Source organism: Phoca vitulina, unplaced genomic scaffold, assembly GCF_004348235.1.
Source record: "Phoca vitulina isolate PV1807 unplaced genomic scaffold, GSC_HSeal_1.0 scaffold2, whole genome shotgun sequence".
In the NCBI taxonomy this organism is placed as follows: domain Eukaryota; kingdom Metazoa; phylum Chordata; class Mammalia; order Carnivora; family Phocidae; genus Phoca; species Phoca vitulina.
Window position 1 is genome coordinate 27,324,647 of NW_022589705.1, and position 17,753 is coordinate 27,342,399.

At 41.7% G+C, this 17,753-nt stretch overlaps 1 protein-coding gene across 6 annotated transcripts in view; it reads right to left on the minus strand.

The window, feature by feature from the left end:
* Positions 1-3,176: 3,176 nt before the first annotated feature.
* LRRC8D (leucine rich repeat containing 8 VRAC subunit D) overlaps positions 3,177-17,753 on the minus strand; it is a 113,230-nt gene continuing 98,653 nt past the window's right edge. For all 6 annotated transcript variants that reach the window (XM_032424169.1, XM_032424124.1, XM_032424151.1 and 3 more), the window contains one exon: positions 3,177-6,119. In XM_032424169.1, the coding sequence (XP_032280060.1) occupies positions 3,541-6,117 (2,577 nt within the window). In that variant the 5' untranslated portion in view covers positions 6,118-6,119 and the 3' untranslated portion in view covers positions 3,177-3,540. The remainder of the gene's footprint in view (positions 6,120-17,753) is intronic.

Genomic DNA, 17,753 nt, shown 5'->3' on the forward strand with positions numbered 1-17,753 from the left:
ATTATGAAATTGCTAAATCTCCACTACAAAGACTGGGGTCCCTGTAACAATTCCAGTTTATTCTTCTGAATCCCTGGAAAAGTCACTTTTCTCTGTTGAGCCAAATGAAAGCTGGGGGAAAGAGTCAAACAGCCAAAAGTAAACCTCAGACTTTGTGGGACTCACACAGACCTGGAACATTTAAAGGTTCTTTAAATTAATTCTCTTCAGATGGTGCTCAGAGGAATTTGGAAGAAGGTATGAAAATACTAGTGAGCCAAAACGCGTACATTCTAACTTGTTTCTCCCCCATGTCTGGTGCATGCGGTGCCAACCGTAAATTTAAAGACACATGGACTGACAGTATATTTCTCCATATTCTCATCTGCTGTTTTGTTGAGACTCCAAGACCCAGTATATTTAAGTCTGCTAGATGAGTCAGCATTTCTTGGGCAACCTCTTTTAAAATATTGCTATTTGCAAACAGTGGCAAGGAATGAGGCACTTAAATCAATTGACCGTGAACTCTTCAGAGTTCAAGGAAATCATTAAGGGCTGATAAAGTCAGTAGAAGTTTGGGTAAGAGAAAAGGTTCCCCTTGATGTTGTCTGAAGGCATGTAACACCAATCAGTTCTAAGTGATTGAACCCCAAGTATTGATTAGGAAACAGGTGCCCACGGGCAGCTGTCAAGCTTGGGAGTGTCACACAGATTGACTCCTACAGACCTCTCTGAAAAGCAAGATGAGCAGTGGGGGTCCTGCCATTTATGCCCTTCCAAAACGACATGCACTTGTTTTAAGAAAGGAGGACAAGTTTCCTAGTCTGTAGAGCAAGGATCATAAGATCTGGCCTGTTTATCTCACAAGCAAGATAATGAAGCCTCCTTCTAAAAATGCTGTACCCATGTCTGATGGTGGCATTACTATGCAGGAAGAAGAGTGCCCTATGTGGCTGGTGGGAAGGAAAAGTCCAGGAGTGTTTATAGGCAGAGTTTATAGGTGCAAAACTTCCCTGAAGCTCCTCTTTAAGTGTGCCCCCTCCCAGCCATAGTTCATTCACCCAAGTTCTCTACACCTTCTAGATTGCAGTTATAACCATTTGTATAACTTGCATTACTAATATTCTCTCCTCCACTTTGCCAACAGTTCCTGCCCATTTGACATTTTTTATATATAAAGGAAAAAGTCTTACGTTTTATTGCTAGCACTTTCTCTGCCTGCCTCCCCTAAACTCAAAGTCAACCAGCAACTAAGCTCGAAATTGCTGATGGCAGTGAACTCTGATGGCAGTAAAGCTCCAGGAAGTAGCCAAGGATTTTGACTCATTCCAACAGTGAATTCCCAGTTCTCTGGAGTGGCTAGGCACACAGTAGGTGCATAATAAATTCTACTGAATACATCAGTGAATGCTGAAGAGAAATGGAAGGTACGTACATAATAATCAATTTGCTTCTATATCCCGAATTTGCCCTTGCCCTCATTTTCTGAACTCGAGATTTTATAAACTAGTCTTCTAGGAGGAGAGAGAGTGGCTGGGATGCTGGAGCTGGGGTCAGTTTCTATTTCAGCCAGAGAGGCCAAGGCTTTCTCTATTAGTGATACCACTTCTCAGAGTATTCTCAGAGTATTTATAAACTCCACAGCCAGCAAAGATGCACCACCACTTACAACAGGCCAGTACCCCGAGACCAGTTTTGGGAGGAAAAGCAAGGATGTGAATCCATCTTTTCACATTCTCTGCAAAATCCTTCAAGTCATGCTGAGGTGTGACAAGAGAATGTCCAGTGTCTTTTATTTTTTTGAAGTTTATTTATTTTTAGTAATCTCTATTCAACCCAACGTGGGGCTCAAGCTCCGAACCTCAAGATCAAGAGTCATATGCTCTTCTGAGTCAGCCAGGCACCCCTCCGGTGTCTTATTAGAGGAGTCCGGTCTCGTGTAGAGACGACATTACTTTGTCATCTGGAGCCAGTCTTCTTCTCTTGAAAAAAACACATCTATAGAAAGGCTGAGAAACACTTGCTGACCAATACCTAAACAGGTGGCAGGGAATTTTTTTGCTTTCTGAGATGGGTTTGGACACTTTGTAGGGTAAAAAAGGAAAATCATCATCTAAAAAGTAAATGCTGCCAACACTTCCCTGGGCATGAGCCCTCCTAGCCACAGGCAAGCATAAGAAATACAGCCTGTCGCTAAATAAATACACAAAGTCAGGTTTCCAACTCAGTGAGCTACAAGTCCTATTTTTTCCCCAGCACTGAAAAGGGCAAGAAATTAATAATTGCTTTGATTTTGTGTTATCTTCCAAATGTTGATATATGGGAAAAAGCATTAATCACTAAGCCATTAAAATTTTTGTCTTAGGGGGCGCCTGGGTGGCTCAGTCGTTAAGCGTCTGCCTTCGGCTCAGGTCATGGTCCCAGGGTCCTGGGATCGATCCCCGCATCGGGCTCTCTGCTCCGCGGGAGGCCTGCTTCTCTCTCCCACTCCCCCTGCTTGTGTTCCCTCTCTCGCTGTGTCTCTCTCTGTCAAATAAATGAATAAAATCTTTAAAAAAAAAACTTCGTCTTGGGGGGGGCACATGGATGGCACAGTCAGTTAAACATCTAACTCTTGGTTTCAGCTCAGGTCATGATCTTTGAGTTTAGGGGAGGCAGTCGGAGAAAGTGCTAGCAATTAAATATAAGACTTTTTCCTTTATAAGTATCAGGCTCCCCACTCAATGGGGAGTCTGCTTGACATTCTCTCTCTCCCTCTGCCCCTCCCTACTGTGCTTGTGTGTGCTCTCACTCTCAAGTAAATAATTTTAAAAAATTTGTCCTGATTATAATTAATTTTTAAAAAACATCTTCTATTTATTGGCAACCTTATAGTATTGATAGAAAAATGTGTCTCATAATAACTCCAGACTACGGAAAAACAGCTATTAGTAAGGGGGGGTGTCATTTTTTTATTTTTTTCTTGTTATTTAAAAAAAAAAAATCAACTTCCCCTCTCCTCCCCCCACAATCTACACACCTTTACTGTGTTTCAGGCCTTCAAGAGTGTAAAATCTCTAAAATGGGATTCTCAGAAGTAGAAGCCCTAGCCCAAATCCAGATTTCCAAGCTGGGACCTGACGTGTCTTTAAGTGGTCTGAATTAAAGCAATACTGCACTGATGAGGCAAAGTAAATCAAGACACCTCCAAAAAGGTGGTATAGTAAGAAAAATGTCAATTTAATCATTTACTTTAGCAGGCAAGCAATTTGTAAACATTCAGTAGCGGCAGCATCCAAGTTACAAACGATTTAAAAAGAAACCAAGATTAGTGATTATAATTGTTCCTTCCCTTTCCCCAAAAGAAAAAAAGAAAAAAAGATTTGGAAATGAATGACTGAAAACACTACAAACAGGGAACATTCAGTTACGTCTTCTATCAGCCTTCTATGCATCCTCTCTGTGTTTTATTTTTAAAGATGTATCTACTCCTAAAATGCATTATCTTGCAATAACTTGTACGTGAGTGTTTGCAATCTAGGAAGTTGTTCCTGCACACGGATGTGCACGGATCATCTCAGTTTAAATCCCATTCGCAAAGGGAATATTTATGTCTTGATTCAATGCTTCTTTGACTTCGAGTGGCAGGGTGTCAAAAAGGTGATCTTCCACGACAAGCCCGCTTTTCTTGAGCAGGCGACACTGGCCCAGCTGGGCTGGCAGGCGGTCCAAGCAGTTCCCCTTCAGCTCCAGCTGAGTGAGCTGGGAGAGCTGACCAATCTTCTCGGGGAGGAAGGTGATGCAGTTTTGCCCCAGATTCAAAGTCCTCAACTTCACGCATTTGAACAACTGTTTTGGCAGAATGTCCACTTTGTTCCCAGTGATATGCAAATGCTGCAGGTTCTGAAGCAATCCTATTTCTATCGGAATCACTGAAATGTTGTTGTAGCTTACATCTAAGCATCTGAGTTTCTGTAAACTGAACACTGCCACGGGTAAGGATTCGAGCTTGTTGTTAGAGAAATAAAGTGACTCCAAGTTTTTGACATGGGTGATGGAGGGAGGAATGGTAGCGATTTTATTATGCCATAATTTTAAGCACGTCAGTCGTTTTAAATGCTGGAAACTGATGATCTCCTCGATTGTGCGGATGTTATTTGATTTTAAGTCCAGTTCCTGCAGATTTGAGAGGCTGAAAATAGCATGGGGGATTCTCTCCAGCTCACAGTTCTGAAGTTCGAGCTCGGCGACATTCATCATTTTCTTAAGGCTGTTCAGTACCAAGAGTTTAGTGCCGTCATTATGAATGACTAACTTTGTAAGATGTGGAGCCACATCTGTAATGTTGGAGGGAACTTTGGTCAAATTACTCTTCACGTGGAGAATCTTAAGGTGCCGCAACTCTCGGAGAGATTCGAGTCCAATCATCTTATTGTTCTCAGAGTTCAAATTGCCTATCAAGTACAACTCTCGAAGGTTTTTGAGCAGGTACACCCAGGCAGGGATTTCAGCCACGTCGGTGAACTTCACGTGAAGGCATCTCAAGTGATCTCGGAGGAAGCTAAAAGCAGTCTGTTCCACTTTTGCAGGGCAGTGGCAGAGGTGAAGCTCTTGGAGGTTAGTCATCTGAGAAATCTTAGCGGGAATTTTAGCTTCCGGAATCAGTTCAAGTTTTAGCACATCCAGGTCTGTGAGGTCAAAGACGGCGTCGGGCACACCGGACAGCATGAACAGATGGAGTTCCTGCTTGTCCTGGGCGTTGCGGGACACGTGCTGCCGAAGTTTTTCAAATGTCCACTCGTGGTTCAAACTAATTTCCCTAAGTTTATTTTCACTGACTTCTGACAGGAACACACCAAAGCGCTTTGAATACAGCTGGTCATACTGGTCTACCATGTGCAGGAGGAACGCAAAATCGTTTTTGACATCTGGAATGTCACTGAAACTGCTCTCTTCTCTGACTTTTTCGAAAGAATATTCCTTCAAAGGTATCCTGAACAACCAGAAGAGAGTGTAGAGGCAGATAAAACCATAAACACAAATAATGGATATATAACTGATGAGAAGCTTTTTCAGCATGTAAGCCATGTTGTGGGTGCACTCGAATACCTCATAACCAGTCAGGTGCTCCACTTTGGGCTTGCAGACGTGTTCAAAGCTGATGGCGTTGACGAAGTTTGCAGTATAGCAGAGGATGAAAATGAATTTGGCTGTTTTGATAAATGTTTGGACCACGTAGAGCTTGTAGATCAAGTCACTGTCTTCCACATGAGCACGGAACTTCCTTACTTTCTCAAACAGGGCTTTGGCCTGTTCCCCATCTTTTTTATCCAGGATGGTCATGCTGGGGACTTCAATCACAGGCTTCTCGGCTGAGAATTTGAAGCCTGTTTTGTTGATCATCGGGGTACTGGCACTAGGGCTCCCTTCATCACTGCTGGTAGACACATGCTTTGGTAGAGTCTGGGCACCTGTTATTCTCTGCTTGTTTTCCTCCGAGTCTTCACACGCTGTCTCAGACAACGCTTTAGTAGTCCAAGGAGATTCAAAGCACTTTCCTAATATTGAAACAAAATGTTCTACTTTTGAGCATGTTTTGGGATATTTGAACCAAAAGTTGCTACTGACCATGAGAATAATAGTATGTATGAGAGCAAGGTAGGGAAAGTACTTAGAATACCACGGAAGGGCCAGATGGTAACACATCTGATTAATAAATACATATTGCTGAAAATCCAGGTTTGTCTTTCGGCCTGTTGGATCTTTCTTCTCTTTCTTTGTCTCCTGATTTGGAACTGTCGAATCAGTGTGAGGATATGTGGCTCTGAGAGGTATGTCAGGTGTCACAGCAGATGCGCCAAAGGAAATGTCACTTGCCGCCCGCCCGTCTTGGTCTTGGTCAGTGGCTGCTTCCATCTTGGGGATATTGGTGGTGACGGCGCCATTTCCCGGGGGCGTGTGTGCCTTTGAATTTACAGGAGATGGCAATACTGGCAAGCAGACCACCTGATCTTTGGTAAGTTGCATGGTTCCTGCAAAGATGGCTACCATCAACATAACGACAGCCAGGTAATCCATAAACACGTCCCACCATGGTTTCAGGATTCGGTAAGTTGGTTGAATGTCATTAAGTGAAGCAACTTCTGCAAGGGTAAACATTCCTGGAAAACAAGAAAACAAAAGACATCATTACAAAGATGCAAGGGAAAACATTAAATGAAAAAAAAACTCTTTACTTGCTCCAAATTAAAGTGTTCTCCTCCACGTCCTAGCTTTTTATGCAAGATAGGTGTAGTAGAAAATAAACTAAAAGGAACACCTTTGAGAAAAGTGGTGGTTTGTCGTAGGAGCTTTTCTCTCCAATCCCAAGAGAAGAGAAGAGGAAAAAAAAAAAAAATGGGTGGGGAATAAAGAATGCCTTCTAGGTGAGAAATAAAGGCAGCTTGCCAAAGAGTTGGAGTAGAAAGGGGGGGGAATAGTTTGAGCGCCAGAACGGAAAGACTTGTAACTTCCTGGACCTTGAAGAAGGATATGAGAACAAGACAGTATTTGCTGTGGACTGGACTGATTCAAGGTTAAGACTGGAGTTTTAGGGAGAGAGGTGAGATGACTTCTTTTTTGTACAAGCCAAAATGGAAGGCTCCGTGTATATTATTAAACTCTACATAAGCCTTGTGTACCAGACTCAGGCTTACCACTTACTAATGGTGTGATTCTCTAAGCCTTGTGTTTCCCGTCTGTATGATGGGGACGATTACTTCTGAGGGGTATTGGAAAGCTTAAATTAAGTCCTGATTATAAAGCTCTTAGCACACCCTCTGGCCACAAGTATTTGTTCGCTCGTTACGTTAGCTCTTATCACTCTGGTGGAAATGTACCATGGACAGCTGAAATTAGGGTCTAGAGTTTAAGAGGAGTCTTAGTATATACATACTTGGGATTTATCAGTATAAAAATAGCATCGCCTTGGATACAGCCCCTGTGGAAGCATGTGGCATGAGAAGAAGGTCAAAATCACAGGGAAATGATCAGTGAGAAGACATCAAAGAGGTCAGGGCCAGTAAGACCTTGGATCTCTACCAAAGCAGGTGACCCCAGCCGCAATGAAGGGAACTCCAGTACCAGGACACCTGAAAATGTGGCCACCAGTTACTGATGGCTGGCAGCATTACAGTCCTGAAACTGTTCCTACAAGAATAAAAGTACCTGGACAATCACCCTGGGAGAAACCAAGAAAAACACAATGTTTATAGGGCAAGTGATGGGAATGGGCTTCTGTAATCATGTATGTGAAATAAATGCTTATCTTCTTGAATTTGGAAGTTTCAACTTCTTGAAAAGTAACACCATCCCATTCTACTTTCTTGGGATGCTCCCAGGTTCCAATATTCATATATAAAATGACTTATTTCTTTGAAAAGCTAGTAAAAACACCAGAAAGATGAAAGGCCAGGCAAATACCTAAAGTTCTTGGAATACATTATTTCTTTCTTTTTTTTTTTTAAGATTTTATTCATTTATTTGACAGAGAGAGACACAGCGAGAGAGGGAACACAAGCAAGGGGAGTGGGAGAGGGAGAAGCAGGCCTCCCGCGGAGCAGGGAGCCGGATGCAGGGCTCGATCCCAGGACCCTGGGATCATGACCTGAGCTGAAGGCAGATGCTTAATGACTGAGCCACCCAGGAGCCCCAGAATACATTATTTCTTAAAATAAAGGAAAGAAGATAGATGTTTATCTAATTATGCAAAAGTTGCCTGGACTGCTGTGTTGAGAAGGATTCTGAGGCTGACTCTGGTTTCAGCAGGAAAGTGTTACATGACTGGTTACTAGTGTCTCCCTTGGATGACAAAACAGAGAGTGATGGTATCAGTACTTTGACTCTGCTTGCTCTGTTTTAGAGTAAGTCTCTGAAGGTCGGGACCATGTCTTATTTCTTCTGAAACTCTCTACATACACCTAGTACTGTACAAGGCAGGAACATAATATTTCCTAATAAAATACAATGAATATCTATTCAATTATAATAGCAATTCTCATATCTGTAGTTTTTTTTTTTAACTGAAACGTCTTTTATGTAACTAGGTAAACGTAAGCCCAAGAACTCCAAATACATCTAAACTATTCCGTTGTACTTACACTTTGTGAAAATTGCTAGAAATCACATTTCTAGACTTCAGGACTGAAGTATGAAATGCCTGGCACCCAGTGTTTATTTAAAAATGACCAAGGAAGTGGGAAACAACATCCCCACCAGAATCCCTTTATTCTGAGCTCTTATATCTTGTGCGTGTGTGTTTGGTTTTGTGAGTGGTTGGGAATTTAAGCAGGAAGCCAGGCTACTGGAATGCGCGGTGGGCCAAGCTACATGAGAAACAGTTCAACCATGTCATGTGAGCTCTTTGGTCCCTATATAGAATGCACAAACTGCAGCCCGAGCCACAGGTTACAGAGGGACTCTTACTTCAGTGTATAGAGACTGCAGAACACACCTCACAGGTTTCTTCCTGGCAAAGAACTTCATACGGTCACACCCGGGGGACCATGGTTTTAAAGGGCCATCCGTATAAATAATAGAAAAAAAACAGGTTTTCTTTTTCTTTTTTTTTTTTTTTCTTTTGCACATAATACCTCTTTCTAATAAGATTTTTCTTTACTCTTCAAATAGTTGCATTGGGCTCTCAAGAAGTCAGGATGTTTGGGTTGCAGAACTGAGAGGAGAAAGGAATTTTGAAAGTCATCCTGCTGAGAATATTAGTTACTTCTCTGTTAAGCCCTATTAGAACTGGTTTCTTTGCTTCGTCTTTCTTTTTATTTATTTATCTACTTTTTATTTATTTAATTATGGTTATTAAAGTACAGTTGACGTGAAATGCTCTATTAGCTTTGGGTGTGTAAGACAGCAATTCAACAATTACGTACATTACGAAATGCTCACCGTGGTAACTGTGTTCACCATCTGTCACCAAAGGGGTTACAATGTTATTGACTGTATTTCCTATGTTGTACATTTCACCCTTCTTTATTTTATAACTGGATGTCTGTACTCCCCAATCCCCTTCGCCTATTTCATTCATCCCTGCGCTGCCACCTTCCTCTGGCAACCACTGGTTTGTTCTCTGCATTTGTGAGTCAGTTTCTGTTTTTGTTTGTTTGCTTTGTCTTTTATGGTTTCCCTATATAAATGAAATCATACGATGTTTGTCTTCTGCTGTCTGTCTGCCTCCATTCTTGACCTCCTTCAATCCATCTCCCACCTGCTGTGGGTCCTCTGGTTAAAACTCCTCTTCTCCCAAGATTCTCTATGCCCTAGGTTGATAACGTCTTCTAGCTTCTCCAACCAGCCATTCATTCCCCCCTGTATTCTGGTCCTCCTATGCATTGTTTCCTCTACTTCCTTCTCAATCACCTTCATTAGGCTATCAGGTTTCCTCTACTTCCTTCTCAATCACCTTCATCAGGCTATCATCTTTCCCAGGAAGCCCTCCCTGACCCCTAGTCTGGGTGGGGTTCTTCTCCAATGTGCTCTCACAGGACTCTGTACCTCTACCCCTGAGAGCCCTTGTCACACTGTGGTGGAACCAATTGATTATTCGTCTGATCCCGTACTTGATTTTAAATTCAGTGGGGCCAGGAGCCAGGAACCATGTCCATCCTCCTCATTCCCATATAGCCAATTGCCTGATGCATAGCAGGAGCTTAATCAAGGAAAGACTGTATGGCTCTTGATCGTCATCTTCAGCATGCTGCACCTCCTCAAAATTCCTCAAGAACAACTATCAACTATATATGGCATTGGGCAGAAGAGCATTTTATTAAACTTAATTGCCACCACAGTGCAACTTAGGCCCTTAGGAGAATAAAAACTCTAAGCCAGGCCTCCACATAAAAATAAATAGCTAAAGGATCACAGAGCAAAGAAACTGTGGGATTCTTGTAACCAGTATTTTGTAGCTGTTAAAGCTTCATCTATGGTTTTAAAGCACCTTGGACTCGGGACGGGCTTTGATTCCAGGAGAGAGAAGAGGAGGTTGATCACTTTCCCAGAGGAGGGAGAAAGAGCTAAAGGGGGGGCAGAGAACAGAGCATTAGGGTACTGTAACTTCACAATGACCCTGAATGATCGCTAGCTCAGCCCCCACATCCCAGCAAGGGTGACAACATCTGAACAACAGGGACCAGCATGCAAGGGTGGGCTCTTCTCCTCCACCATGCTGTCTACTCTGCCACTGCCCACCAAGGGTTCTGTGCCCCTGCCATTTCCTCCAGCCCACTTCCCTTTTTCCTTTCTGTTCAACTCCTACTTATTCGTCAAGCACCAGCTCAAGTATTACCTCTTTTCCCAAACTCCTATTGTCTGGTCTAATAATATCTGTTTCTAGTATTTGTCTCTTCATGTAGATCTTGAGCTCCTTATGGGCAGAGACTATGCCTTATTATTCACCTTTGATCCACTGTGACCTACTCTCTCCCCTCTAAAGAACAGACAAGGCATTTAGTGATGATGATAATGATGATGGCAGCTATTATGTGTCGCCTTCCTTCCACATGCCAAGCACTGTAACAGGAGCTTTACATCTGGTATAATCTCCTGCTTTTGTACAGGATGCATTCCTGAAAATGAATGTAAAAAGTTTAGAGTTTCAGGTTTTAGGGGCTGAGGGAACAGTTCTACTTCCAAAATGCTACACAGTATCATAAAAGCTACCAGAATTCCTAAAATGAAAAAGACAGGGGCACCTGAGTGGCTCAGTTGTTAAGTGTCCGCCTTCGGCTCAGGTCATGGTCCCAGGGTCCTGGGATCGAGCCCCGCATCAGGTTCCCTGCTCCGCAGGAAGCCTGCTTCTCCCTCTCCCACTCCCCCTGCTTGTGTTCCCTCTCTCACTGTCTCTATCAGATAAATAAATAAAAAATCTTTAAAAAAAAAATGAAATGAAAAAGACAGATAAAAACAAGTTCTGGTGAGGATGTGGAGCAATGAGAACCCTTAAACATTGCTGGTAGGAATAAATTGGTAAAACCATATTGGGAAACTTTTGGGTTAGTATCTACTAAAACTGAACATGTGCCCACTCCATGACCCAGCAATATACCCATAAGAAATACATATCCTTATCAAAAGCCACGTACAAAGACATTCACAGTGGCACTATTTGCAATCGCCCTACGCTGGCAGCTAGCTAAATGTCCATCACTAGCAGAATGAAAAAATGAAATGTGGTATATTCACAAAGTGGAATATCCGGCATCCATGGGAATGAACGGCCTAGTTATATGGGTCTGCTCGGTTTATAAAATGCGATCTGTATGCTTAGGCTATGTGCCTTTTTGGGTAGTCATTATGTTTTAACCTTCAATAAAAAGTTTCAAAAAGAAATGATAAAAGCACAGACACCTGCCCTACGAATGTGCAGTGTCAGCAGACTGAGGCTTTGCCTTCCCCCATCCCAAGGCTCGCACAGGCTGGCTGGGATCAGAGGCCAGGGACCTACTCTCCCTGGAGTACAAAGGACCAAATCTGCCACAGAAAAGCAGGTGCAGAGGTGTGAATCTACCAGCTCTGGCTGGGACCGGCTGAATGCGCACAGATAGAACACCAATGGATCCCTGCCTGAATTCCATCTAACCCTCACCATGTTACTCTCATCTGCCACTTTCCCATGACAGAAACAGGCTTGCAGGAGTTACGGTGCGGAAGTCAAATAATTAGTGGTGGGATCTGGATTGAAAAATCTCAGCTAAGGCCAAACCACATGTTCCTTCTAGCGGGCTACACTGCCTCTCTTCTTTACTTCTCGTGTTTGCAGTTTGCAAACTACTTTTCTATGAAAGTAGTTTCATAGTTTTCATAGCTGGTTTTCACAGCAACCCAGGGAATGAGGCCCTGCTACTGTCCACCAGGAATGCAGAAACCCAAAGCACAAGAAGTTTAAATGACCTCCCTGGGCTAATTAAGTGACACAGCTAACAGACTCTTTCATCACTGTATCTCCTTCTCTATCACGTGGTCTTCCAATGCCTGTTCTGTTGGCTAAGGTTGGCTGCTGAAGGAGGAACTTCTGACCATTGCCCTTGGCTTTGAGGAGACAGAGGAATGAAATTATGTAATCATCACCTTCCTTCCCTAAGGTGACCTTTTACGACATCCGCTCAGAATTCAAGAAAACCATGAGCCAGGTGCCATGGAGGGGAATGTGGAAATGATGTAACTTAGTCCTTGCCCTCCAGGAGTTCCCGGTCTAATGGGCATCCCCATTAGCAGTAAGTGTGCTATTACAACACAGTAAGAAACTGCCCTGACCAGGTTAATACAAAATACAAGAGGTGCAGGACAGGACAAACCCATGTCTGCATCTGATAACGGGGGAGGGGGGGGGCGCAAGTGGTTCCACAGAGAGGTGGTTTCTAAGCCGAGATCAGGAGGGGGACAGTCATGGGGTGCCTGGGAGGGTAGGAAATACGATTTTGACAGAAGAAGTAGCAAGCACAAAGGCACAGAGATATGGGAGAAATTAGGTATTACAGAAACTACAAATAATTCTGCTGTTAACCCATTCACAGTCTAGTATCACCCTGCATAGACAGCACACTTTACAGGTAAGTCACGAGGTAGAAACAAACTGAGGCATGGATGGTGTAAATGTAGTCTTAAGGAAGTGCCTGGGCCGTAAGGCAGGAAACCAGTATTTTCCAGCAACGTCAGCCACTGACTAGCTCTTATCTCAAACACAGGACTTCAGTAAATGTGCCTGTTATCCTATTTTACCCATCAAAAACTGAGTAAAAACTTCCCACCTCCCAGAGAGTGTTTCAACCATTAACTGCCTGAAAATGCAGTAGCGCTTTGAAAACAAAAGTTGCTTTTCATACATGCAAGTGCATACCAAGTATTATTAAACACATATTCATATAATATAGTATGTTAAGTACATGATGATCCTCAAGTGACTTTCTAATGTGAAAGTCAAGTCAAGGAGAGAGATCAGTACCTAACTTCCTATCTTAAGGTTTGATCTCTTTAGCGAACTGGGACTCAGAATGGATATACACGGTTATCAGTGGATTTTTTTTTTTTTTTTACACAAGAAAGGCACATTTAGTCAGTATTAATTGCATACATTCTTTGGGTTCTCCTTTATAGTATGTCTGTTGTAAAGGACTTAAAATAATTACATTACAAGCATGATGATTTCACATTCCAAGGCTTCTCTGTTTATGGTACATATGAAAATCAGCTTAACATTCCTGTAAGCACACATTTCTCATGGAAATTGAGAAAGTTTTTTGTACTAGAACTGAAAGAGGGAAATTAATGGACTTTGGTGGAACAATGATGGATCAGAAAAGATTGAATCTAAAGAACCTAAATTCTTTTACAATATATGATTCTATTTTCTTATCTGAAAGTATGACCAGTAATAATGGACTAAACCAATAACCGATAGCCAGGTTCAAAAATTAGAAGCTATGATGGTTGGACAACCCTGTGAATATACTAAAAAATGCTGAAAAGTACACTTAACTGGGTGAATTGTATGGTATATGAATTGTACCTCAATAAAGTCATGAAAATTTAGAAGCCAGACTTCAATCTTTATCTTACTGCCTAAACCATCTTTCAACAGAAACAGGATAGTGAAAGTAGGTAGCCAAATTGTAGATAGTCATGCTACACTGTATTCTAGGTTCAAATATGCTCTAAAATGATTGCTATGTTATTATGATTACATTGAACTGGTTCTGGAGAAAAATCTTTAGCACTTATCCTCTCTGAGCATCCATGCCTCATCTATTAAATCTTGGTAACAATATTGGCATGTATTGGAAACAATTCAGTTTAGGGTCTGACACCAAGTAAGCCCCAAAGATGTTTGCTGAATCTGAATGCAGAAAAAGAATCACTGAGGAGTAAAGCAAGCAACTGAAGAGGGTTAGGCCGATTTCTTATGTACACAGAAGTAATCCTGAAATAAATGACAGTAAAACATCAGTTTCAATTTCATTTCTTTCAAAAACATTTCAATTAAAATTACTAATTTTTTTAAGATTTTATTTTTAAGTAATTTCTACACCCAACATGGGGCTCAAAGGTACAACCCCGAGATTAAGAGTCACACGCTCTGCCAACAGAGCCAGCCAGGTGCCCCACAATGAAAATTACTTATATGAGGAGGTGGCAAAGTTTGATGCCAAAGAGACCTGGATTCAAATCTTGTTTTTTGCCCATGTTCTTTAGCAGTGTAAACGTGGGGAACTTAGTGTCCGTTGGAAAACTTACATTAATGAGATTATTATTAGCATACAGTAAAATCCCAGCATCAAAACAGAAAAATATGGCCTCCTAATTTAAACTTTAAAAATTAATCCCATCTGCACAAGGAGGCCTTCAATACCCCTATTAAAAGGAAGACAAATGGCTCTGAAGTATTATTTAATGAAAAGAATTTAGAGTACGAAATAGCAAACAGCTTGATTAATCAATCTAATACGTATATTTTTCACATAGGTATGAGTTCCCTACCCAATCAAATACCAATTCTCACTTTCTTTCTACTGTGTTCTGTGAAAAACCAGTCAGTTTTCCTGGCCAAACTGGGCAAATGGGAGAACACCTGAGACTAGTGAGGATCAAATTCTCAAATCCTTCAGTGAAATAAATCAAAGCAGAACAAGTTAAAGTTCATGAAGAGGTAATAAGCTATATCATCACTACCAGTAACCCTTCCTCAACATTCAATGTACATGTAAACATATGTATACACGTGTGCAGGAACGCACATGCATGCCACACCCAATTTAGACATGAAAAACTCCTAATAGAATATACTAAAATATATATTTGTGTAAAGTTGTTTTTGTAGCTCACAAGTTCTGAGTTTTTTCAATAATTATTTTATTTACTATTTTTTTAAAGATTTTATTTATTTATTTGACAGTGAGAGAGGGAACACAAGCAGGCGGAGTGGGAGAGGGAGAGGCAGGCTCCCCGCGGAGCAGGGAGCCCGATGTGGGGCTCGATCCCAGGACCCTGGGATCATGACCTGAGCCTAAGGCAGACATTTAACGACTGAGCCACCCAGGTGCCCCTTTTTCATTAATTATTAATTGGGACGCCTGGGTGGCTCAGTCGGTTAAGCATCTGCCTTTGGCTCAGGTCATGATCCCAGGGTCCTGGGATCGAGTCCTGCATCAGGATCCCTGCTCAGCGGGAAGCCTGCTTCTCCCTCTGCCACTCTCCCTGCTTGTGCTCTCTCTCTCTGACAAATAAATAAATAAGATCTTTAAAAAAAAAATTATTAATAAATAAGTATTATGGATATTATAATTATGCAAGATACTCTAGCTGATGTAATTCTATATATAAATATAACAACTCACTTAGTGTTACTCCTTAAAAGATTATAAGAAATTTTATTTATTTTTTTAAAAAGAGGGGAGGGGCAGAGGGAGAGAGAGAATCTTAAGCAGGCTCCACGCCCAGTGCAGAGCCCAAAGTGGGGCTCAATCTCATGACCCTGAGATCAAGACCTGAGCCAAAATCAGGAGTTGGATACTCAACCAACTGAGCCGCCCAGATGCCCTAAAATTTTCTTTTTAAACTCGTTTTTCTATTTTTAGTAAATAGAATTTTATTTCTATTTTCTTAGTTGGTAGAGCGTGGGACTCTTGATCTTGGGGTTATAAGTTCGAGCCCCATGTTGGGTGTAAATATTAAAAAGAAAATCTTAAAAAAAATAAAAATAAAGAATAATTTTCTTCTAACACTACTCTGGTCTAGATACCTCAAAAATAACTGAAAAAATGTTTAGGGACTCATCCCTTGATTTTACAAACCACTCAGCTATCTAAAACCTACTAAAACGAGATTTCACATCGGGCAAAATCCACCCATTTTTCTAACTCCAAAAGCTTTTTTTTAGAGGGGAATGGGCAGAGAGAATCTTAAGCAGGCTCCACACCCAACACAGGGCTTGATTTCATGACCCTGCCAAAATCAAGAGCCAGACTTTTAACTGACTGAGCCATCCAGGTACCCCTCCAAAAGCTTTTTATAAATCCATTTAACACCTGAAAGAAGAGGACTTGAGAAAACTCAGAACTTGTGAGCTACAAAAACATCTTTACACAAAGTATATTTTAGTGCCTATTTGGAGTTTCTCTCTAGAGTATTGCTATTCACAGAGAAAATCCATTTCAAAGCTAAGGAATAGAACTCTCAATACATTTTAGAAGACCTAAGGCAAAATAACTCAGGAATTAACAAAAAATGTTTTAATACACCATTGTGTATTTTCTTGCCTTTTCTTCTAGCTGTTAATTCTAAAAGTCAAGCCCCATGTTTGAAAGCTAGAAAATGAGATCTTATTCATGGAACAAAAGAGCCTCTAAATCAATGGCTTCCACATTTCATTTCATGCAAACATCAGCGTTTCTTTTACAAATGATCACCAGCATCGCCTTGACCAGGAACTCAGGCCAACAGAATTTCACAAATCCTTCAGGACCTACAGGCATTGCTTAGTGCACCTTCTACTAGAAACTACATTTCATGCAACAAATATTTACAGAGTATCTATGTACTAGATACAGGTGCTGGGGATAAAAATGGAAATAATAATAAGAAAAATTAGTAGCTGTCCTTACTGAAAAAGCAGCCTAGAGGAAACATAGAGAAAGAGGTATGGCGACAGTCTGATCAGCCCTGAAAAAGAGAGCTGACAGTTAATGGGCTTTAATAAAGGCTCCAGAGAAAGCCATCCCACGCTCAGAGAGGTGTTTGGTCAAACCCTTCTAATCCTAACTGCATCCAGTTTGCGAGGAAGCCAGTGGGATTGCTAAAGGGAGTTCTGTTTGCATTTCTAAATTCTTCCTGCCTGGAAGATAGATATCTTAGACCAAAACTGACCATTTTCTTTTTAAGTTTACTCACCTTTAATACTGCTTCTCCAGAGTATGACTGGACATGCCTGAGACTGGACTAAGGAAAGTGAACCAGAATGGAGCTCCCCGACCCCCTTAGGACCTTTCCATGGCCCCGGGAAGTCTTGCCACATTCTGTTCCAGTTGCCTTTGGGACAGATAGCCCTTCTCATCACAAACCCATGGGTATCTGCTCTGGATATAGAGAGCTGGGAGGCTACCAGTCCTTGTTCCTGATTTAGTCCAGACTGCTAGAAAGCACCTGAGTACCCTGCCTGGTGCTATTCTTACTAACCCAAGAAAACTTCTCAGAGTTAGTAAAAGATACTCAGATATGGATATACCACACCTTGGACATGTAGTTCATGTTAAAAGGGCTACTTGGTGGTTCATTAGGACAGCCCAGCCATCAGGACTAGAAATGAACGCAGAGTTGGACAATGGTTGCTCATGACCCTTGCTGAACCGGGAGTTCCATCTGTCTGTCTCCTCCTCTCCCTCCACCTGGGTTTGAATTCCTAACCCAAAGGAGGAGTTTCTTTTATCGGCCTGTACCCAGAGCAGGACACAGGAAAAAAAAAAAAACTTAATAAAGGTCTCAACCAGACCAGAACGAATCCCGGTGACCTATAACATCATTCTAGGAGTGGGTGTAGAAGGCACTGAACCCGTGAGCCAAATTCTGTTGCTGTTCATTACAGGGACATATGAGGTCACTATTAATTGTGCCAAAGTTAAAATGATCGGCTTTGACAGGAATTCTTCAATGTCCAGACGGACTGTACCATACAGCTCTTCTTAACAGGTTATTCTGAAGGTGACTCATATTGATAGACCATCTGCATGCAGTTTGGCTTATAAGTAAACATTCCACAG